General features: G+C 45.3%; 1 protein-coding gene across 9 annotated transcripts in view; it reads left to right on the top strand.

Annotated features, from left to right (window-relative positions):
- Positions 1-24,185, top strand: part of PEX5L (peroxisomal biogenesis factor 5 like) — a 204,837-nt gene that overhangs the window by 139,596 nt on the left and 41,056 nt on the right. For all 9 annotated transcript variants that reach the window (XM_084768496.1, XM_084768495.1, XM_084768493.1 and 6 more), the window contains 4 exons: positions 3,506-3,700; positions 4,773-4,896; positions 6,067-6,163; positions 16,216-16,311. In XM_084768496.1, the coding sequence (XP_084624622.1) occupies positions 3,506-3,700; positions 4,773-4,896; positions 6,067-6,163; positions 16,216-16,311 (512 nt within the window). The remainder of the gene's footprint in view (positions 1-3,505; positions 3,701-4,772; positions 4,897-6,066; positions 6,164-16,215; positions 16,312-24,185) is intronic.

Below are 24,185 nucleotides of genomic sequence, written 5' to 3'. Positions count from 1 at the left end.
CAGATTCATCTTCGTATTCCCCCCTGAAACTCTGACCCTCCTGGATTGACCTTATGAGGACACTTAGACAAGGGGACCCACAGCCTGTGGCCTGTCCATGGTGACTGATAGGGGTCCGGGTGGGAAAAGCTGCAAAAGTGAAGCTACGGTACGTGAAAGGTACTTCCTTAGGCCTGCACTCACAAGTGTGTATACATGTGTGCACACTCTAACACGCACTGCTTGAAAGCAAATAATTGCTGTACTCTTACCTTGAACACAAAAGTACTGGAACCCAAGTCTTCATGCGTCTGGGAGAATGTTTTTAAATTGGACCAAGATGGTCACCCCCTCTGGGCTTGGGCAGCTGAAAGCCCTCCTCTTTAAGCCTTGACTGCTTTGCACTCTACTCAACAAAGAGCTGTCCCCATTAGACACCCAAGGCTGCCGCAACTTTCTTTGCTTTCAGAGCTGTCATCCTAGGGGACTGTCAGCTTCAAAGTCACTCAACCTCTCTAAGACACTGCTTCCATGAAACGGGCAGCAAGTGGGGTCTTCATGCCTGTCCGGCTCCAACTTCAGGTTTACAGAAAAAACAATCAAGGGACGGAGAGCAAACATAAGAAGGGGCCCAAGATGCTGCAGAGTGGACAGTGTGCCTGGCTGGTTCGAATTTTCAGTTCCCTTGCTCAGGTGCAGATAGAAATTAAATTAAACCCCCACCAGCTACTATTTTGTAGCAAATGTACTTTCAAAAGACAAGTTCATGATTCCTGTAAAATTTGTTTCTAAGACGTCTAGGGGCAAGAGGCTAATTCTTAATTGTTTGCACAGTTGGTTAAAAAAAGATAGCCAGTATTCCTTCTACCATAAGAAAACCTAGAGGCCTTACCATTCCAATGGTGTCTAGAAGTTTCATTTAACCACTAAGAGGTTAGGAAGCATGGACATCCATATTTTGGCTGCCTGCTGTGCTGAGATTTGGCTTAGTAAGCCAACTGCCTCAGGCCCAGAACCTTCTTGACACCCACTTTCTTTCAACTCACCAGGCAACACTCTCTCCAAGCAGTTTCTCGTTAGAAAGTGGCTCCCATCTTCTCGGGAAAACTCAGCCATGGCAAATTGGGTCATTTCTGGATAAGTTCACTTCATAGACTCCCTCTGTAGAGACAAAATCCTAATTGCTTCTTGTTTTATCCTCAGGAACATTTCCTTTCTCTCTGTGTGTAGATTTGATTGTGGCTTGAAACAGAACAGAACAGAGCCAGAAAACTGATGAAGACTAAATTTTAAGAATTTGGCCCCTCAAAAATAGAAAGTGTGTGTGTGTGTCTGTGTGAGTGTGTTTATGAGGGTGTGTGTTAGTGTGTGAGTGTTTGTGTGAATATCTGTGTGTGAAAAAGAGAGAGAGAAGACAGTGTGTGTCTGTGTATGAGCGTGTGTGTGTTTGTGAGTGTGTGAGTGTAAGTGTGAGAGAAAGAGAATGTGTTATGTGTGTGTGAGAAAGAGAAAGAAAGTGTGTGTGAGTGTGTGTGTGTGTGTGTGTGTGAGAGAGAGAGAGAGAGAGAGAGAGAGAGAGAGAGAGAGAGAGTGTGTGTGTGTGTGTGTTTGTGTGTGTGTGAGTGCGTGCAGTGCTGAGGATAAACCCAGGGACTTGTGAATGCTAGGCAGACTCTGGCAAACTGTATACTATTACACTACCCCCTCCCCTGCCTGAAATAGCATTTACTGAGTGAGTACTTAGCATAAGGCTTGTGCTTGTATCTATTGGATCATTAACACTTCATCTCACACTTATAAGACTATTGATTCTCCATTTTTAGGATTCTGTACCTGGCGCTCAGGCTGCTTAAGAAACTCACCTCAAGGCATATCAAAAGTGTGGTAGTAAGGGACTTGAGTTTTAACCACACACCAGGGAATCCCCTAGGGATGGCTAGCTCACACACGCATGCAGCAGGCCATGCATGGAGACCCCTCCCCCTCCGCTTGTGAGCTCAGTGAAGCTCTGCCAAGGTGACAACCAAGTGGAAAACAGATGGAATGGGACTGATCTGTCAATCATACCCAATCTCCACCCAGAGGACAGGCTGAAAAGTGATGACTAGTGGTTGGGGAAAGTGCTAGAGTGGATGCTGTAGACTGTAGGAAGGGTCAGCATGGGCTTCCACTACCCACTTGTACCTTTCCCAGGCTGAGGAAAGACTCCTAGGAAGCCATCAGGCCAATGGCACACTCAAACTCTCCAGCCCAAGGTGAGGAAGAGCTGGAGGAACTGTATCTCCTCTTGACTTCCTGCTTCTTGGCTAGAGCTAGGCAAATATGAGCTGCCTCTACAGGAAAAGGAACAGGTCACAAAGATGGCCTCATTAATTCTGATTTGCCTGGGTTTGCTAAAGGAACATACTATCATTTCTGCCTTTGTTGGAGCATTTAGTACAATGAACCCAACCTACTAGGAAGTAAAAGTATAGCTATTTTATAGCTGGTCATCTGGAGTTATAATTGGCATATTAAATGTCAAGCCATCAGCATTCATACGTGTTCATCAACTGCATTATAAATCTTCTCTCCAGTGAGCCCCAAACACATGTGATCTTATGACCAAGTAGTCTAATTCAGCAAAAAATAAAAATAAAAATAATAATTTTTAAAAAGACACTAGCCTTCCTGAACACCCTGTACACTTGGCAGGTCTGAAGAAAAGAAGCCCAGAAACGTTATGGAATCTATGAGCATTGACCCTTTTCTGGGGGAAAAAAACAATCTAAAACAAGCCTTCTCTAAAATTAATCAGAACATAGAGCAACTGCACCTAGACTGAGGCTGAAATTTGTTTTATTTCTGTCCTTACCAACCTCACTGCAGAGGCAAGTCTGGGTGATTTTTTGCATGGGTAAACCTGGGAGAAAACACAGCTAGCATCCCACTCTTAGAGACCACCCCCTGACAGTACTGAGCTTGCCTTGCTGGCCCACTCTGTCCTATCAAGACAGAGGCATCATGTGCCCAACTGACGTGACTGTTAAAACAAAAGCTACTAGGGTGGGGGTGCTAGAGAGTTACCTCAGTAGGTAAAGCAATTGGCTTGTAAGACAAGGTTCTGGGTTCCATCCTCAGAAACCATGTTGAAAGGGAAAAAAGAGGAAAACGGACATGGTGATGTAATCCTAGCTGTGGGAAGGTAGAGAGAGGCAGATCTTTGGGACTCAAAGGCCAACCAAACCAACCTACTTGTCCAGTTCTGAGACAGAGAAAGAACCCGTCTCAAAAAACAAAGTGGACCGGGCCCGAGCACACCTAAGATTGTCCTCCGACCTCCCCACACATGTGTGCTCCCGCCCACACTCTTTATCATGCATACACTCATACATGCATACATACATACATACATACATACATACATACATAATACATACACACAATACATATATACTTACATAGTACATAAATACACACATATGAAATAATAGTAATAACCAGAGGAAGTAAACAGGCTGTGTTTAACTTCTTCTGTCTCCCATAGTGTTGACCACTGGCCTGGATCTCCTTGACCTGAGTGAACCCGTCTCTCAAACCCAAACCAAAGCCAAGAAATCTGAGTCCTCATCAAAGAGCTCGTCCCTCAAGAAGAAAGCTGATGGCTCTGACCTCATCAGTGCAGACACTGAGCAGAGAGCCCAGGCTCTCCGAGGGCCAGAGACGTCATCCTTAGATTTAGGTAAGACAATGATTTGCAGAAGCCATGGGTTTAACCTTGTCTTGTTGGTGCTAATATGACAGTCAAGTTCACAGATGACATTAACATGGTGAACGTATGTGTAGAAAGATAAAGCTCTTGTGGGGAGCTGGGAAGATTGTGACATCTTTCCTGCTTGTGCTGAGTAGCCATCAGGACCTGAGCTTCATAAACTTGGTGTTGACTCATCCACTTATGTGTTCCTTCCAATGGATTGGGCTGTGGTGGGGACCAGGCATCTCTCTAGGCCCAGGAGCAAAAATGTACATCTTGTTCTTTCGGGATTCTCAGTTTAGGACAAGAGGAAACAAATGAAACAAATAAGAGCATTGCAGGACTTGGGGACACGCAGACAAAAAACCCTAAGCTAAAGCCCAGGATGAAGTGATAGCTACTGACGACCTCCACTGTTGGATTGCAATACCAAGGAACTGCACTGAATCATTGCGTGTGTTGTCTCATTATTACAGCCCTGAAATATGTGAAAACCGGGCTTTAAATTTTAACTTGTCCAAAAATCTCACAGATAGTAAGAGAAAGAACTCAAAATGTGCATCTGGCCCTAGTTAACATCCAAGTTCATTCTTGTATGTACATCCCCCTAAGAAAGGACAGCTTACTTCTCAGTTCATGCAACCAGGCAAATCAAGACAAGATCTCTCTCTCTCTCTCTCTCTCTCTCTCTCTCTCTCTCTCTCTCTCTCTCTCTCTCTCTCTCTCTCTCTGTGTGTGTGTGTGTGTGTGTGTGTGTGTGTGTGTGTGTCAGGTAAATACATGTAGATTCATAAAACTGCCTCTTGAAATTAATTCTACTCGATTGCTCCAACTGTAAAAGCAATCCAACTTACCTTAAGAAGTCTTGTTTTTATTTAGCTACCTAAGTTTTCATTCCTTGTCATACACTCTTAAGAAGGTAAACACCGGCCTTCAGGTCTTGCAGGATGGACTGAGTATAGTTTGGCTGGACTCTCAGTCCTAACTAACTCACCTCTTCTTCTGTGCACCCTAATGCTTGGTCCTGGGCTTTCTCTTCCACTTTCTTCTTCCTTAATAGACATTCAAACACAGCTGGAAAAATGGGACGACGTCAAGTTTCACGGTGACCGGACAAGCAAGGGGCATCTCATGGCAGAGAGGAAGTTATGCTCGTCTAGAACCGGATCCAAGGAGCTCCTGTGGTGAGATGCCCTTGTGCCGGGGAGCAGCAGCTTGTGCTGGCTGAGGCCGAATGAGTGTGCCCTTCGTGCCTGGAAATGGCCAATGAGCAGATACCTGAGGAGGCTGGATTAAAATAGATCACAACAGAATAATAAGCTTCTACATGCTGTCACTTCCACAAACCACTTTGACTGAATTGTTTTTAAAAGGGGGGTTGCAAATTTAGTCAGAAAGAGTTGGAGGAGGTCCTCGTTTGACAATTTTAATAGCTTTTCTAAATGTGTGGCTAAGCTATTAGCTAGCAGAAGTGCGTGTGTGTCTATGCGGGTGTGGGTGTGTCTAATGTATCGTTGCACCAATGGTAGTCACATTGTTTCTGGTTACTGCCACTCACCGTAGTGATTACAGATGAGCCGTACACACTTAGGAAATAATGCGGCCACTTGAATTTTACCAGGTGTGTTAGCTACACTCCTGTTGCTGTAATAAGGCACTTTGAGCAAAAGCAATTTGGGAACGAAGTGGTGTAGCTCACCTTAGAATTCTCAAGTCACAGTCCAGCACTGAGCCAGGAGCACTGCTCACGGGCTTGCCCTCCTGCCTTGCCTCAGTTTGCTTTCCTGTACAACCAGGGACCACCTTCGTATGGGTTGCACTGCCCACAGTGGGCTGAGCCCTCCCGTGTTAATTAATCATGGAGAAAACATCCTACAGGCAAGGCCACGATTCCTCGGCTAGGGTTCCTTTTTCCCAGGTGACTCTAATTCATGTCCAGCTTAGGAAAAACTAACCAGGATGCCATGTTTTTAAAGATGATCTGAGAAGGGCAACCTCCTATTGCTGTGTCCTTTACAGTTCCCCATATCGTGGCAATACAGATCCATAGAGATCTACCTTATGAACTATCTCCAACAAGAACAGAACACTGTTTTTTTTTTTCAAACTATAGAATTACCTATAAGAAGAATGGCATCACATTCATTTCCTCTTTGCCCATAATTCAAGTGAATTCTAAGTTACAAAAACAGGGATTTCATAGCTCTTTAGCTTCTGGAAGGGAAGTGGCAGTTACGGAGGAAAATTACCAAAGTTTGTTTGGGTCTGAATTCTGGCCAGAGCCTGATTCCTGGCTGCGTTTATGGCTGAGCTTGTTGTTGCTGTGCATAAACGTCCTCAATGTCTCGTTGCAGGTCCTCAGAACACAGGTCTCAGCCAGAACTGAGTGCTGGGAAAAGTGCCCTCAACTCCGAGTCGGCTTCCGAGTTGGAACTCGTGACTCCGGCACAGGTAACAAAAGCAAATTTCGGAAACCCATCTGCTCTCGCAGGGACTGTATCGTAAATATTTTTATTTAAATTTTTGCACAGAAAGTTTGAAATGTTTTTCCAAACTTTGCATTTGCAAAGTGTGTTCTTCCTCGGGAGCTGTCTCGGTTGCTTAGAATAACTGATTGTATACACTTCCATGCATTTGGCTGGGAAACGTGTTAATGAATTCACTGTGTACTTAGCACATTTTCCTTGCGCTGCCATTGACTGGCCCGTTATTTGGCAATATGAAAATCTGTTCTGGTCCAGTATTAACACTACTTATGTAACAAAGCACAAAGAAGAGGAAATGCCATCCCAAGTGTTCATTCACGTCTTTGCCCCGTGGAGTAAGAGACTAAACCCAGTACTCTGGCTCATTAAAATAACTATTATGCCAAGGATTATATTGTTCCAGCACCAGGCATAGTGGGAAGCATAATGGGAGCTGGCACTGAGTGCCCAGCAGGGGGAGCCATTGACACTTACGGGACACTTTTCTTGTGTTATATCTAATACTGTGAAATTCTGTGCATCAGTGCAAGCTTAATTATACAGATACTTCTCACAAGAGCCTATCAGTTTCAGTAAAGTCAGGCCTGTCTTGTGGGGCAGGAAGAAGTGGCATAGGAACTCTGCCTGCCTGTCCAGCGGTCAGCCCTGGCCTCCCCTCAACAGACTTCACTACGGCTACTTACCTCTCCTACTCTTCTGAGAGAAGCAATGGCAGTCTCTGTCTTTCTGTCCCTGGGATGTGTTTTAAGGCCTTGTCCTTCAACCACAAAGATCTCCTAAGACCTGTGTGTGCACATTTCCTGCCGTCTATGGTCCAACTGCAAATATGGAAGGAGATGAGCCTAAGAAATGTTCTTGGATTTGCCATATCACGTACTGTGACCCACAGGGCAGACGTAGATCTGAAGTGAAATAGGGGTACTTGTGGCTGACCCAACAGTAAGACCACACACAGTTCTTGCAGGGGACCCAAGTGTGGTTTCAGCACCCAAGTTAAACAGCCCTCAGCAGTCTGTACAAGACGTTTCTGGGTGTTATTGTTGACTATGAGAGTTTCCACTATAAATTAGAGCTGGTCTGGTCCTGAAAAAATGGTGGGAAGCCCCACCATTGTCCCAGTGTCCAGACAGAGAACCAGTGAAATGAAGGAAGTTGCTTGTGGACCCACAGCTAGAAAGTCGTAGCAAGAAAGGCCCAGAGAGGCAATGATGATAGGGCTCTGGGGACTTCCTAAGCCACCAGCAGTCTTCCTACACATTCATCACCCTCAGGAGAGAGGACAAAGCTGTTCCCAGGCCACAGCTGGACGTCCAGTCAACCCACTTCCTCAACCCATCGCCTCACAGACTTTAATTAATTGCAAATGTAGCATGAAAAATGAATTTTTGGTGCTCACTTTAAATGTATCTTCTGAAGATAAAAATGACAACATCCATTAGAAAAACAGTATTCATAAGAGCCTGAGCGAGCTCCACTCAGCTCAAGTAATTGGTGCTGCTTCATGTTTCTTCCAATGCTGTCCCTGGAACAGTGAAACGCAGTGACAAAGCATTTGTTCTGAAGCAGGGAGAGACTTGGCCATTCTACAATAAGCTGGGCCAGAGGAACAGCTGGGGCCCCCAGTTGCCATGGAAACTCACAATGTATTTATCTTATTATCCCTATGACTACTAGTCTCCTGCTGGTCCCTTAACTCCATCCCACCACACTGTCCTGCTTACCCTAAGCAAACACAACACACTTTGGAAATTGTTTATGAGCTTCCTCATGTTGTCTTCCAGAAAACACCTTCCAGTTCCCCCATGAAAGTGCTGTGCCTGGGTGAATCTCAGAGAGTCCTCTGAGATACTAAACCATCTGTTTATATTTATGTTTATCTATATATTTAGCTTTCAAGGCTTGCTGTAAAGATCATGCTCTTCTAGTTTTAATTCCAATGCATAGCTAATTTAAAAAAAAAAAAGTTCATGAAATGCAGGCTTAATCCTATACCTGACACAGAGTCTTTGAAACAAAGTGTGAAGCGAGCACACAGATGTGTGATGAAAAGACTGCTAGGCGGATGGATGCTCATCAAAGCAACTGCTGAGGAGATGCTCATCAAAGCCCTCGTTTTAGAAGCATGAGGACTTGAGTTCCATGTAAAGAGCTGGGCATGAGGGCACACACCTAACAATCCTAGCACAGGGGAGCTGGGAGCAGAAGGCTCCTCGGGGCTCACTTTCTGTCAGTCAGCCCTGCCTAAATAACAGGTCAACATCCACCGCCTCAAAGAGCGAGGTGGATGGAACATGAGGAATGACGCCAGAGGTTGGTCTCTAGCCTCCGCACGCACACACACACACACACACACACATACACACACACACACACACACAGGAAAATGTGTACACTGTGATAAACACACTATTCTCTACTGCAGGGCCTCTTTGTGTAGATGCAGTAGATCATAACAAATATAGAACAGAATCTCATCTAAAGGCTGACTCACAAATCACTCAGACAAGCCATTTTGACTCAACAGAGCCTGCTCCACACTCACCCCTATGGTTCACAGGAAACCCAGGGGAATGGTTTCCTCTCCCTCAAGCCAACATAAATTATCCCAGGCAGTGACTCAACAGGTGGGGAGCTCATTTAAAAATCACTTTTCAGAATCACAAAGAATATGGGAGCACGTACTATGAAAACTTAAGTTTTCTTATTTTCTTTTCAAGATGGGGAAAAGAGAAAGTATGGTCTAATCTCAAATGGGGCCTTGAAGACAGAAACCAGAGAAGTAAGGGATCCAGTGAGCCACATAATCAGTGTGTACTTAAGGACACAGGCTCTTGCCTTTTGACACAAACTATATAACTGTCACTCCACAAACTTAACTGCTTAAAGAGATCAGACAATCTGGGAAAAAAATGTAAAGTACTTGAAGAACTGAAGAAAGTACAAAAGGAAAGGCTACAAAATTCACTTTTCCAATCTAGGTAAGATATCGAGGGGTGAGGCAAGAGAGAGAAACTACAGCTTCTTCTGCAGATGTGGCCCAAGCCCCTCCCTTCCCATTTGCACAGTGGGAGCTCCAAATTGGATTCAAGCTTCAGATTCACCAGCATGAGCAGGTGCTCCAGATGCGGCCATAGTCCTGTAACTCACAGGTGACCCAGGTGATCTAAGTGCTCCAGGTGCTCCAGATGCAGGCCATAGTCCTGGAACTCACAGGTGACCCAGGTGATCTAGGTGCTCCAGGTGCTCCAGATACAGGCCATAGTCCTGTAACTCACAGGTGACCCAGGTGATCTAGGTGCTCCAGGTGCTCCAGAAGCAGGCCATAGTCCTGTAACTCACAGGTGACCCAGGTAATCTAGGTGCTCCAGGTGCTCCAGAAGCAGGCCATAGTCATGTAACTTACAGGTGATCCAGATGCTCCAGATGCTCCAGATGCAAGATATGGTCATGTAACTCACAGATGTTCCAGGTGCTCCAGATGCTCCAGGTGCTCCAGATGCAGGCCATAGTCATGTAACTCACAGGTGATCCAGGTGATCCAGATGCTCCAGATGCAGGCCGTAGTCATGTAACTCACAGATGACCCACTCCAGCACAGCAGAACTTTCCCACGTGTCATCACTGCCCTTCAGTATTTATCCTACACTGTGTGAAATGCCCACTGAGACCTGAGGTTTTTCTATTATCTCCATTTCACATTAAAAAGTAAAAATTGTTTCCTGGGAGCTGTACATCTAAAGAGGAGTGGAGCCAGGATTCAAATCACACCCATTACAATTGGTAAAGCCCTTGTTCTTAACCACAGACCATCCCTGATATCAGCCGCCTCGTGCTGCTCACCTGAGAGAACTCATAAGCCATTGTTACTCTTATTACTGCAAAGCCCAATTATTATTTAATTCTGTTGGGTGAACGTGAGTTGAGGAATATTCAAGAACATCAGTTACTTTCTTATAGAAACTTCAGAAAACAGTTAGACTTCTTACACAACTTGTTCAGTGCACAATTCATGCTCTTCCCAAATTCATCTCAAATTTTACTTTTAGAAAAGCTATTAGCTTCCATGTCACTTCAACAAATATGCCTGGACATCTTCCGTCCTTACAGACATGAGTGAGGCAATTAGCAGGACACATGAGTTCCACTACAAGATTCATTTAGAGGAATCCAAGTCAGCATTCCACAGAGATTCTGCACAGCGTGTTATTGAAGGACTACTCACTATAATGACCTGGATATCCATCAGCAGATACATAAGGAAATGTAGTACATATACCACTGAGCATTATTAAGACAGTAAGAAAGTGAAAAACCTGTCATCTGCAGGAAAATCAAAAGACCTGGAGCTCACCATGTTAAGTGAAATAAGCCAGATTCAGAAAGACTTAGAGAAAAATGTTTGGAAAAGAGGGGTAACTGTTTGGGAAGAGAAAGGAGACTAGATGCATGTGGACGGTGAGAGATAGGATCAAGCAGTAGAGTTAAAAGTGTACACTGCTCTTAAAGAGGATGTAAGTTTGGTACCCATGTTGAGAGGCTCACAACCATCTGTAACTCCAGCTATAGGCCTATGGACTCCATAGGCTCTTGTACTCATGCATGCACACACACCTCACTTAAGATAAATATTTTTAAAGTGTACACAATACACGTGTATAAATGAGAATGTCATAAGGAAGCACATCCAATGACTATACACTGATAAAACAGGAGTGTCCTCAAAGAAGTATTAGGCCTATGTCTCAGGAAATGATCCAGTCCAATGCTCTGTAAATACTTGCCATTCTCCCTCTCCGTGCCACATATAATGAACTCTCAGTGGGTTAAGAAACAAAGATGGGAGAGAAGAACAAAGGAATAAAGGAAAAGATCTGAAACATGGTTTTCAACATAAGACATCAACACAGTAGGAAATTCTCAAGTATTTGCCACAAGAATAAATGAGAGACCCTAACAAGAGGGGGAAACACAGACCTGACAGCCGAAGTAGGATCCTGTGGGCCATTGAAACAAAAACATGCACATTTCTCTTCTGAATCATTTTTTAAAATTATATTTTATTAATTTATTCTTGTTACATCTCAATGGTTATCTCATCCCTTGTATCCTCCCATTCCTCCCTCTCTCCCGCTTTCCCCCTACTCCCCTCCCCTATGACTGTGACTGAGGGGGTCCTCCTCCCCCTGTATATGCTCATAGGGTATCAAGTCTCTTCTTGGTAGGCTGCTATTCTGGGTCATTTTTAAGTGGTTTTAGTAGTAGTGTCTCAGTGTATCTGAGCTGGCCATCTCGCTCCAAAGTCAAGGTTTTCTTGATCTTCAGCATGAGATGCTGTAGCAGAAGGGATACGGTGACAGTATGTTAACACACTCTGAGGAAACGAATTTCCCCGTACACATGAGAGATAGCTTTTGTGTGTGCATCCCACACGACAAATGTCTGTTGACTAACAATCAAAACCCCTTGGTCATTTCAGTGAGACTAGTATTTAAATGGTCTGAGAATTCAAGCTGTCTTCATCACCTATCAAACAAAGTGCTATAAACACAAAACTTTTAATGAAAGCACTAACCAAGCAACTAACAGAAGCCAGGTTCGGCAGAACACTTGCTGTGCATTATGTATTTATGTGAAGAATACTACTCAATTAATTTTTACAGGGACTCTATGGGTAAATATAGACTCTGCAGATGAGAGTTTGGGAATTCAGTATTTCATTCAAGGTCTCTGGATGGCAATAAACTAGGAATTGGCCTTAAACAACCTGACTTCAGAGACTGCCTTTAACAATCATGTCACACTACACGCAAGGTCGAGCAGCCATTGCATTGTTATCTTCTAAGTGAGCCCACTCCTTTTCTGTCTTTATTTTAACAGTGTTCTAATTTTATTTCTGCTGCTGTGATAAAATACCCCCACAGTGAGCAAATTCGTGGAGAAAGAGATTCATTTGGCTCACAATTCCCAGTCTTTGGTCCGTCCTTGGGGGAAGTCGGAACAAGAGCAGGAACAGGGCGCAGCTAGTCACTTCGCATCCACAGTCAAGATCAGAAAGAATGGAATGAAAGCATCCTTCCTTAACTGCACACTTGCTGGCAGCTAGCTTCCTCCTCTCTACCTAGGCAAGGAATGGTGCTGCCCATAATGGGCTGGGTCTTCCTACATCATCTAACATAGTCAAAATGACCCCCCAGAGCCAAGACCACAGGCCAACCTGATTTAGACAACCTCATAAGACTCTCCTTCCCAAGGGTCCTGGTTGTTTTTTTTGTTTGTTTGGTTGGTTGGTTGGTTGGTTGGTTTGGTTTGGTTGTTGTCGTCATCCTTGTTTGGTCAACTTGACTTAAGCTAGAATTACCTAAGAAACTTCAATTGAGAAAATGCCTATAGGCCAATATATAGGGCACTTTTGTGATTAATGATTGACATTGGAGCACCCAGCCCAATGTGGCCTGTGCCCTCCTTGGGCAGGGGGTCTAATAAGAAAGCAAGCTGAGGAAGCAAGGGAGAGCAAGCCAGGAAGCAGCCTTCCTCCTTAGCTTCTACATCCCTGCCTTGAGTCCCTGACCTGACTTCCATCAGTGATGGAGTGGGACCCGAGAGTTTTAGCATGAAGTATACTCTTTCCTCGCCTCCTCCCCAAGTTGTTTTTCGTCGTGGTGTTTTAACACAGAAAGAGAAGAGGAACTAACACACCAGGGGATTCCAAGTCGTGTCAAGTTGACAGTAAATGCTGTGCATACTCAGAACACACTTATGAGCTTGAGATTTACCTACATACACATAACACGTATGTGGATCAGGTTCTTCTTTGAGGCCCTGAGCCAGCACTCCCAGGATTTGTGGCATTGCAGAGCTGAGGCTCCTCACCAGACTTACTGAATCAAAGACCCTGGTGTAGAGGCCAGCCACATGGATTTTAAAAGACCTTGTGGGTATTCAGTTCACTCATGTTTTAGGACGATTGTTATACAAACTATGATGCTAAGACAGCTGCCACTCAAACTGACAGGTGTAATTGTTTTGTTTATAATGCCTCCTATCAAAGTGCCAAACAATATCAACAACCCACAAGCACTGCTATATTTTCCCAAGCCATGGGTTTTTCCTCTGATAAAATTAGATATGTTTAATGTCTTGGTTTCCAGGAAGGCTGGTTTTAGCCATGTATGTTATCATCTGTATGTGCTCAGATCCTTCTATTGTTTTTTAATTTTGTGTATATGAGTGTTTTGCCTGCATGTATGCATGTGTGTCACGTGTATGCCTAGTACCAAAGAAAATCAACTGAGAGCATCAGATGCTCTGAAACTGCAGTTACAGATCATTGTGAGCCAAGAGGTGAGTGCTGGACATTGAACCCAAGTCTTCGGGAAGAACAGGTGCTCTTAACCACTCCCAGGGCCCTATGATCCGTTCTTAACCAGCGTGTTTCAGCACGACACTTAAAGCATGGAACAGTATCAGAATTCTCGCTTGCATATCAACTGCTATTTATATTCCATAACATTTAACTTATGCTCCTTGGGCCAAAAACTTTAAAAATGGTAAGTTAGATAACACTTATCTTAGTAATGAGCTAAAGCCTTTCAAATGATGTGAGAAATAGAGTTATCCCTAAATAGTAATTGTACCGTCAGAATAAAATGTCATTTGCACAGTAAGACTCTCTCTGTGCTTGCTGTGTTAAGTGAGAAAGAGGAGCTGACCTGCAAGCCTGGGATCCTGATATGCAGTGCCCTTCGCGGCCTGTGATTCATATCGCAGCTGGGTCCTGAAACATTAATGAAGAGAGAGGACGGGATGCTAATAGGATCCTGTTAGGTCAAGCTTCCCAGCAAAATGGCTCCTGCTTCACCAGTGCAAAGTGCCTGCTGATAAGACCCTGCCTCAGACAACAATCTTAGTGCTTCCTTTGCTCCTAAAGACACTTTTAAGTCATTCATGACACATAAGACACACCAGATGTATCCGTTTATCGTTGTCTTCACTGGCAAATAAGAGTCTATGGTTAGCACACACAGTGTTGGCTCAATCTGATTACTATATGCATACGCAGTCACATCCTTGGGTGTTTTAGAAAGAACACCTAAAATTACTGCAGTGCTTCTTAAGGACATAATACGCTGTTAAGTATAGTCACCAAGTTCTACCCAAGATTTCAGGATAAAGTTTTATATTCTTTGACCAACAGTATATATCCCTTCTCCCAGAGACAGCTCTGGCTGCCACCATCCTCCATCCATCTGAGAGGTCAGATGGTTTAGGCAGCACATCTTAGTTGAATATAATATTTGACGCTCTGTTCTGGGCTTATTTCACACCCTGTGGTGTTCTCCACTTCCTGCAAGTTGCAAATGACTCTGTCATCTTCTTGACCATCTTAGTGGTCCACAGTGCATGGCTGAGAGGCAGCCTTTCCCCTTTCTTCTCTGGTATGCCCCAGTGCCACATTGACATGTGGTGAATGGAGAGGCCTCTTGCCATAACAGGGTCATTTACTTAAAATCACATAGCAGATTTAGGTATGATTCTGAGGCCACTCCATACATACTGTCTTCATGATAATATAAATCTACATTCCCACCAATACTGTGTAAGAGCCTGCTTTCCCCCTCCACGTTCTCCAACATTATTTCTGGCAATAGTTTAGCCCACATGGGGTGTTGCCGACTGTGGTTTTCATTTTCCTCTCCCCTCTGCTTAGTCAAGGATACTACTTTTCATAAGGCTGTTGGTAACTTTGATTTCATCCGAGAAAAGGGAACCTTGACCGAGGAAGTGCCTCCATCAATCAGATTGGCTTGTGGGCAAGCCTGTGGAGCATGTTCTAGACTAATGATTGATGTGGGGGCATCCAGGCACTGAGTGGTGCCACCCCGTGGCAGGGGGTCCAGGGTTGTATGAGAAAGCAAATTAAGCAAGCCAGAAAGGAGTGCTCCTCCATGGGCTGTACTTCAGGTCCCAATTCCAGGATCCTGTTTTGAGTTCTTGCCTTGGCTTCCCTTAATGATGGACTCTAATCTGTAAAACACATACCATATTTTCCAGCATATAAGATGATCCCCAACTTTAACTTTTCCAGTTAAAATACAGAATTTGCAGCCTGAGTCTGGTGCCCAAGGTATGCACTGGAAGAGGGGTAGTTTTATACAGTGAGTATATTCCAATCTAATTTTTACTGGAAAAGTTAAAGCTGGGGGGTCTTCTTATACACTGGGAAATACAGTAAATCCTTTCCTCCCCAAGTTAAGTTTTGGACAGTGTTTTATCACAGCAACAAAAGGAAAACTAGGACATGGTGTTTTGTCATACAGAACAATTTAGTGTTTTAAAAATATTTATATGTGGATACTGTTGGACTTTAAGGAGTTGCCTTGAATCTGTAGACTTGTTTGTGTGGTGTGGGTATTTTAACAACTGTTATTATTGCAACTTCTGAGCCATAAACTTGCTTGCTAATATATAAATAAATAACTTGGGGAAATAAACGCCATAGTTCATTTCTTGCCATGAGCCATCATTTTAAGGATTTGTTTTGTTAACTTGTTGGTGGAGGGGTCAGTAGAGAGATGAAGGAGTTGACTCCAGAAGCAAGGCAGTCCTGAGCAGAACTTCCAAAGGCAATTCGCCAAGTTACACACAAGACTACTTAGCCTTCTGGGGGCAGCAAGTGGCCTTCAGAGCCCCCAGCATCAGGGTCCCAACCACCTGTCCAGAAAGAGTCCCAGGTCCCTTCCCTCAAACAATAAAATGGATGGTGCCTAAGGAACAATGCCACAGGTTGATCTCTCTCTCTCTCTCTCTCTCTCTCTCTCTCTCTCTCTCTCTCTCTCTCTCTCTCTCTCTCTCTCACACACACACACACACACACACACACACACACACACACACCTGAGTAGCACATACATATTTAATCCTTTGTTACTCTCGGGAAGCAAGGTGAGAAAATGAAAGGTGCTCCTAGTTTTGTGTCATGTGGTGCCAACGATACATCGCCTGTTTGGTTTATTTCAGGCTCGGCTGACCAAAGAGCATCGCTGGGGGAGTGCACTGCTCTCCAGGAACCATTCCTTGGAGGAGGAATTTGAAAGAGCAAAAGCAGCCGTGGAGGTAACTCTTAAAGCAAAATTCTCTATTTCAAGCTTCTGAGGGTGGCCTTCCGAAAACCCAAACTACACAGAGGTGCAGATGAAACGGAACCATGAGCATGAGAAAAAAAAAACATAAGGATAGTTGTTGAGATGAGAGGGTGGCCAGAGAACCTGTGATTCCCCTTGGGCATGCCAAAAAGTTTCTGTTCTTCTTCTGGCCATGTGGTCAGTTGGCGATGCAAGTCTGAGGCCTGATGCAAGTCAGAAAGCACTCCAAGGCTAGCCCGGATTTCATGGATTCATGCAGGAGATAGCCCATCTTAACCAGCATCATTAATGTTTAGGGCTAAGCATCCAAATATTGTTAATGAGTTTTTTAAAATGGTATTTGAACACTAATGTCTAATTATTTAGTCTTCTAGTGGAAAAACAGGGGAGACGAAAGGGAAGGCCAGAGGAAGCAGATGAAAAGCAGCTCTTGTGGGTTCTTTCATCTGCTTCCCTCCTGGCAGGACTGGCGAGGCGGCTGGCAGATGCTGGGTGCTCTTCCTCAAAGCTTCCTTCCACAGCTGCTTGAGAGCGGAGCTTTTTCAGAGACTCAAGCATGCTCCTGTTAATACCCCTGTTGCTATTAGAGATTTCAATCTTGAAAACTGCAGGCGCTCTTGGACTATGCTGCACTCACGTAGCCATCTCACCCCTAGACTCCAGATGAAATGATTATGTTAGGGGTGGTCTTCCAGTAACTCGATACTCTGGGTGCGGGAAAATCCTATTTGCAATTTAATGTTACCAGGGTCTGTTCTGGGAAATCATCTCAACCGTGATTCATAGCATTCAGAAACCCAGTAAGAGCACACTTTTATCTCTCCACGCCAAAATCGTTCAAATTCCCTCTTTAATTTTCAACTTCTCTAATTTAAAGAAGAAGATAATGAATATTTTAGTGTTCTGAGCAGGAGTCACTGATGTAGTTAGTCGAGACCAGCTGAGTTCAATCAGATCACACAAATGCATGGAGCCTGTAGCTTAAATTACTTTAAGTGTAAGTTTTCCAGTTTTAAGAGCTAATTTAAATATATCTATTGAGCCCCTACTGTGCGTAGCACACAGCAGTAGCTCTCAGACTGCTATTCAGACACATAGAATCTTGGGTCAAAAAAGACATTAGCATCTGGTCTCATTTATAATGAGGAGGATAATGAATTTAAACCCAAAAGACTTCATGGTGGAATTGACTGACAAGGAAAATGTACCCTAGGTGTGTGTATATATATATATTCATTGAGCTGAATCTGCATTTGGGTCATAATCTTAAAACCCCTGTCTCCTATTAGGCAAATGTTTATTTTAGCTCTTGACAAATTACTCCTGTTTCTACCTGGACATATACAATTAGGGGCAATCTCCTTCTTTTCAAGAAAACCCATTTCCATCTTGAAAGCTGCTAATTATCCACAGGCTCTTTCTTATGCTGAAAATGGCACAACAAGAAATTTTCCACTTTTCCCGGTGCTGACTTCCCTCACTTGCATCCATGTCTAAACAATACTCACCTCACCCCACCAAGCTGTGCCTTCTACCTTCCCTGTCTTTCCCGGGCCTTGGTTGCTATCGCAATGCTTCTGTAACAGCTACAGGATACCACCACATCAGTAACCAGTCTAGCCCTCCTGTTCACACCTCCTTGGCCAAAGATCCCAGGAATCTGGAAGTTACTTTGGTCACGGATCATTTAGCATACAGTACTGAAGGTATGAGCAGTTATGGAGGGGAAAATGTGGGGTAAGCTGATGGTAAGGCATGCCTATTACACTGTATGCATCTGTGGACTATTCGCTTCCATGTTACTCTTACTTGGGAGTCTCATCTACAATCAGGGCAGAAGGCACAACCTCGTCCCTTTTTAGGCTTTCTAGCTTTTAAAATTGTCGCCTGGGGGGGTGGCTTCAGCATATGAATCCTGGAAGAATTCCTTCCCAAACCACAACAGAGTAAATGGGCAGCCAAATTTTCACAGCAGTTATTCCTTGATGGCTACATTTGGGGGGTGAATTATTTTATTCTGTTGTCTTGTTTGCATTTTTCTCCAGCCTGCCATGTTGCTATGCAGAGGGAGTCTTACAGTTAGATGTAAGATTCCCAACTGCGTGTTTATTTAGTGTGTGTGTGCACACATGTGCATATGTGACGGTCAGAAGACAGTCTGCAGGAGTCGTTTGTTTCTCTCTTTCCACCATGTGGGTACCTAGGATTGAACTCACGTCCTCGGGTTTGGTAACAAGTACCTTTACCCACTGAGCCACCTCACCGGCCCCAGGACGTAAGGTTCTTAAGGGAAATTGAGAATATCGGTTGGTAGAATGTCTGCCTTAGATTCAGAAGGCCCCGGGTTCTAGCTCCAGTGCTGCATAAGCCAAATGGGGTGCGCACCCCACAACTGCAGCACTCAGGGAGCGGAGGCAGGAGAATCAGGAACTCAGGCTCATCCTCAACTACGTCATACACTGAAGACCACGTAAGCCTCAGCCTCGAGAGACAAAGACTAATAACTGTGAAGGAGGTCCGCAGGACTGGGGGAGGTTGGAGAGGGTAGTGGAAGATGTGAATATGCTCACACACATGGGTATGGAGTTGTCAAACAGAGAGGCAAAGCACAATACATAAAAAGGAAGACTGGTGCTGCTGGTTGTTTCTTGAAAGCCAGTTCTACATGCCTGCGAGATCCAGATGAAGGCAGCTAGACGATGTGGCTCAGTGGTTAAGAGCATGTACTGCACTTGCCGAGGACCCAAGCTCAGTTCCCAGTACCCACATCACATGGCTCACAACTGCCTATAACTCCAGCTCCAGGGAATCTAATGCCCTCCTCTGACCTCCACAAGCATCTTGAGTAAATATTACTCCCACTCAGGCACATGCATACACATAATTTAAAAATAAAATAAACCTGGTGTCTTTCTACCTGGTCCCTCTCTTCTTGGCCCCTTTCTACTCTCCACTTGGTCCCTCTCCACCTGCTCCCTCTCCACCTGCTCCCTCTCCACCTGCTCCCTCTCCACCTGCTCCCTCTCCACCTGCCCCCTCTCCACCTGCCCCCTCTCCACCTGCTCCCTCCCCATCTGCTCCCTCCCCATCTGCTCCCTCCCCACTTGCTCCTTCTCCATCTGCTCCCTCTCCATCTGCTCCCTCTCCACCTGCTTCCTCTCCAGCTGCTCCCTCTCCAGCTGCTTCCTCTCCACCTGCTCCCTCCCCACCTGCTCCCTCTCCATCTGCTCCCTCTCCACCTGCTTCCTCTCCAGCTGCTCCCTCTCCAGCTGCTTCCTCTCCAGCTGCTTCCTCTCCACCTGCTCCCTCCCCACCTGCTCCCTCTCCACCTGGTCCCTCTCCACCTGGTCCCTCTCTAGCTGCTCCCTCCCCACCTGCTCCCTCTCCACCTGCTCCCTCTCCACCTGCTCCCTCTCCACCTGCTCCCTCTCTACCTGCTCCCTCTCCAGCTGGTCCTTCACCTCCTAGTTCCCATCTATCCTCTGCCCTTCAGTCCCATCCCTGAGTTCTAACAGACCAAGTTCATTGCCCTTGCTTCCAGTTCCTATTTTCTGAGGGAGCATTCTTCTTCCGGGTCCTCATGCAGTGGAGCTCTTCATGTCACCCACACTGTAGCTGAAGTGGCTGTCCCCCAGAAAAGTCTATGTAGATCTATTAACTGCTAGATCACCAGAGATTTTCCTGCTTTGCATTCATCATTGGGTCTGTCCTTGTAAATTTTGTCTGTTATATGTCTATTTACTCACAGTGTGGCTTCCATTAAGATGAATATTTGTCTTGTATTTGTCTATGTGTAATATAAATTCTTCCCCATGTTATTTCGCTGACTTGCATTCACACATACTGTAGTTAGTTTACATTGTCAACTTCATACTACCTAGAGTCACGTGGGAAGAGGGAACCTCAGTTGAATGACTGTCTGCACCAGATTAGCCTATGGCCATGTCTGTCATGAGACACCTAGCCCACTGTGGGCAGTACCATCCTGAGGCAGCTGAGTCTGTGAAGTGTAAGAAGGTCAGCTGAGCCTGAGCCTGAGCCTGAGCCTGTCAGCAAACCAGCCATCAGCACTCCTCCTTAGTTTCTGATTCAAGCTCCTGCCTTGAGTCCCTGCTCTGACTTCCCTCAGTAATGGACTGTTAACTTAGAAACATAAGATGAAACAAACCCTTCCCTTCCTAAGTTTTTAGTCATTTTGTTTACCACAGCATCAGAATGTAAACCATAGCACAGTGACCCAATATCTTCTGGAATAATCCCTGGTCCTCAGCATATGCTGGTTGGGGTTGATGTCCACATGGTAATGCTCCCTTCTGCATATAAAGCGTCATATGACCTTCTCCTGTAGGAGGAGCTTCCCTTTGACAGCATTCTTACATGATGCTTGGCCACGGAAGGACTGGGATGAACTGTCTGTCCCCTGTGGTTGTCTCTACCTCAATGTAGGTGGCATACTTACAGTAACACAGGACAAGCCAACCAATCCCGCCATGAGGTAGCATTGGCACATTTTATTCTCACGTTGTATAAACTCACTTTCACTTGTACTGAGATCTAAAAGCCTATGATTTAGCTCATTTTTAAGATAAAATGCCCAGTCACACACACACACACACACACACACACACACACACACACCACCTAAAAGCAGACACACATTTGTTGACTATGTAAATGACAGAGAAGCCTGTTAACAATCAAAGGACAGCATCGTTTGAGGTCACCTTGACTGTTCCTTCTGGCAGTGCTTCTTATGGGGGACACTTTTTTTTCCCTCCGTCTCCTACATTCTGTCGAAGAAAAAACGCAAATTCACTTCTATCATAATTTTCAAACAAACAGCTGAGTTTCTTCCTCTGGGCTTTAAAAACTATGAATCTTCCCCTTGTGAAAGGAAGAAGCACTTCCTGCTTCCTTCTGAGTTGTTCATAGTCATTCCGACAACTGTTGTCAGCTGTGCTTGGTACCTAGGATGGATGCACAGGGAGGCACAGGAAAGTGGTGCAGAGAAGGTGCCCCAGGGGCTCTGGAAGACCTGAAGCGGCCTCCTGGGAGCAGAGGTCCCTGGAGAGAGCCACTCTGCATCTGTGGAGGAGAGGGAAGGTCACCTGGGAAGTCAGCACTCCTCAGCCATGAACCAAAAATACCTCCTTCATCACCATTGGCAGGCAGGGAAAGAGAGCCGGGCAGCATCTGGTGTCATGCTTAGCTGGTTAGGTGTCTCCTCCACTTCGAAAATAAATTGGAGTAGAATCAAATTCATCAAATGTGTTTAAATATGGGCAAAAGCACCAGGAAATGAGCAGCACCGTCCCTGCCCTTGGGAGGAGTGGGCACAGGGGGTAGGAAGCAGGGACGACCACAGATCCCTGTGAGTCAGTGGTAGGCTGTGTCCTAGCTGCCATCCCCACACTAGCCTTGACCAAACCATGCCTAGCCCTCTGCTCTTGGTGTTGGTCAGAATCTAGGAAGAAGCAGGATCCACAGCCAATGTTTTCCTGAAAAATAAGTGAACAAATTGGCTCTGGTATGATATGGTAAAGGCTTGTTTGAAATTGCCAAGCACTGGGATGGTACCAGAAACAGCCACAGCCACCAATAGCATCACTCTGTTTCCTGCAGTTTCTGCTGCCTTCTGGGGGGGGGGGGTCACAAAGGCCATGTCCTTAGGATAACTTCCACTTCAAGTTTCAGGTTAATGCTCCAGCCAGTAGGTTATACAGAACTGCAGGTGGTGCTGGTATAAGAAGGCAGGTAGTGAAAGAGTTCAAACTAACTGGCCATCTCGTGTGGCTGCCCTAGGATGACTGCTTGGGCCTCCAAGGTCTTACAGTGTATGTTCAATCCCAGCTCCTCCGTGGGATGGTATCAGGAAAGCCAGCATCAGGAAGGAGATATCAGGCGCCTCCTTTGGGAGGCAGGGCAGGAAGGCTTAGCTCTCACTAATGACATCAGCGCCCTGAGACAAGAGCCAAAAGGGGCTGTCATGTCGGGCTTGGCCTTCCTGGCCTCTGCAACTGTGATAGCTGTGTACCGAGTATAAGCTACACCTTGTGTGGTGTCCTTTCTAAAGAAGGCTGAGTTCTAATCCAGATGCAGTGACACACACTTTTAATGCCAGTGCTAGGGAGTAGAAACAGCATCCTGAGTCCAGACTCACTGACCAATCAACTCAGCTACCTAGAGAACTACGGGCCGGTGAGGTACCCTGTCTTAGACAACAGGGCAAGAAAAGTTAGATGGTGCCTGAGGAATGACACTTGACTTACACACACACACACACACACACACACACACACACACACACACCACGGGAGGGGGGATGCGGTGGGGCAGTGAGCACCAATAATATGAGCCTTCTCTCTTAAGGTTTGATTCAGAGAGGCCATGTTCAAAACAACATAGCAGCGCCTAAGCCTAGCTTCAATGACATTCGCATAAAAATGCCGAGGTTTTGTTTTTACTGGAAGCTACTTGCTGGGGATGTGCTAAGGGGCCTTGGAAACAGTAGATGGTTGAGCAGAAATGGGGACCGGTCCCATGTGCTTTTATTAGTATAGGATTGTGTAAGAAGCTGCTGACTCAGGTGCCCTCCTCCCAAGGAGACTGCCTCCAGCACCCGCTTAGGTTGCTTCCTCTGAGGGCGGTACCTCTTTCAAGCAACTGGAAGGGATTAGCGGATTAATCTCTCCTTAAATCCTTCGGATTTAGAGTCAAATATCTGGAAAAGACCTTCTGAAGGCATGAAGACATCCCCTGGCAGTTAACCATTTGAGAACCTTTGTGCTATTTAAGAGACAGATTTCTTAGCACTAAGCTAAGTGTGCCATGCTGCCCATGTCAGGTCACATAAAGACAAGCCCACCAAAAAAAAAAAAAAAAGACAAGCCCACCCAGAAGAGACTTGATACCCTATGAGCATATACAGGGGGAAGAAGTCCCCCTCAGTCACAGTCATAGGGGAGGGGAGTAAGGGGAAAATGGGAGGGAGGGAAGAATGGGAGGTTACAAGGGATGGGATAACAATTGAGATGTAATATGAATAAATTAATGAAATATTTTTAAAAAAAAAAAAGATGAGCTCACAGGGAGAGGGCTAAAGTCCTTTGGCTCTCATGCCGATTAGATTTCCTTCTGTTTCACACAACTTTGATTTCTAAAACAAACTGAAGTGTGAAAAAGAGGGATTGGTTTGTTTGTTTGTTTTTCAAGACAGGGTTTCTCTGTGTAGCTTTGGCTGTCCTGGACTCACTTTGAAGACCAGGCTGGCAGTGACCTGCCTGCCTCTGCCTCCTGAGTGCTGGGATTAAAGGCGTGTGCCAAAGAGGAATTTATGACCTGAATGGACTTGTAAAGGTATCGCTGAATTTGTGGGCAAGTGTTTACCTAAAATGATGATAGTTCGGCCTTGCTCTAACCCTTCAAGGTTGGAGCTATGGGCACGTCCAGCTGTCGCACATTTGCCCACTACCCCTGACATCCTCTGTGAAACTCCATCATAATGAGATCTCCCCTGGCACCCTCCTAAGCAAACCTTAGTGTTCCACAGATTGGTCTCCTAGACTGACCACAGACCAAAAAGCAGTTTGGGAGATGCCCTCAACTTTAAATCTGTGGACCAGGCTTCCGCCTTCCAGGGTAACATACAGGAAGATGAGCATGGAAAGACAGGCTTGTCTGCGGCCCAAACATGGAGCTGGTTCCCTTCTTAAAGGAACTCCTGAACTAACTTTCCCTCCTTCCTTCCGCACTGCCTGGAAACACCAGTGAGATGGGTGGTTAAAATACTTTTAATAAGGCTGGGGTGTTGACTCAGCAGTTAAACCCCTGAGGATTGGAGTTCAG

The sequence above is a fragment of the Acomys minous genome (genome assembly GCF_964271855.1).
Source record: "Acomys minous genome assembly, chromosome: 19".
In the NCBI taxonomy this organism is placed as follows: Eukaryota; Metazoa; Chordata; class Mammalia; order Rodentia; family Muridae; genus Acomys; species Acomys minous.
Note: the sequence above shows the minus strand (reverse complement) of the source record. Positions and strands in the feature narration are given on the sequence as shown.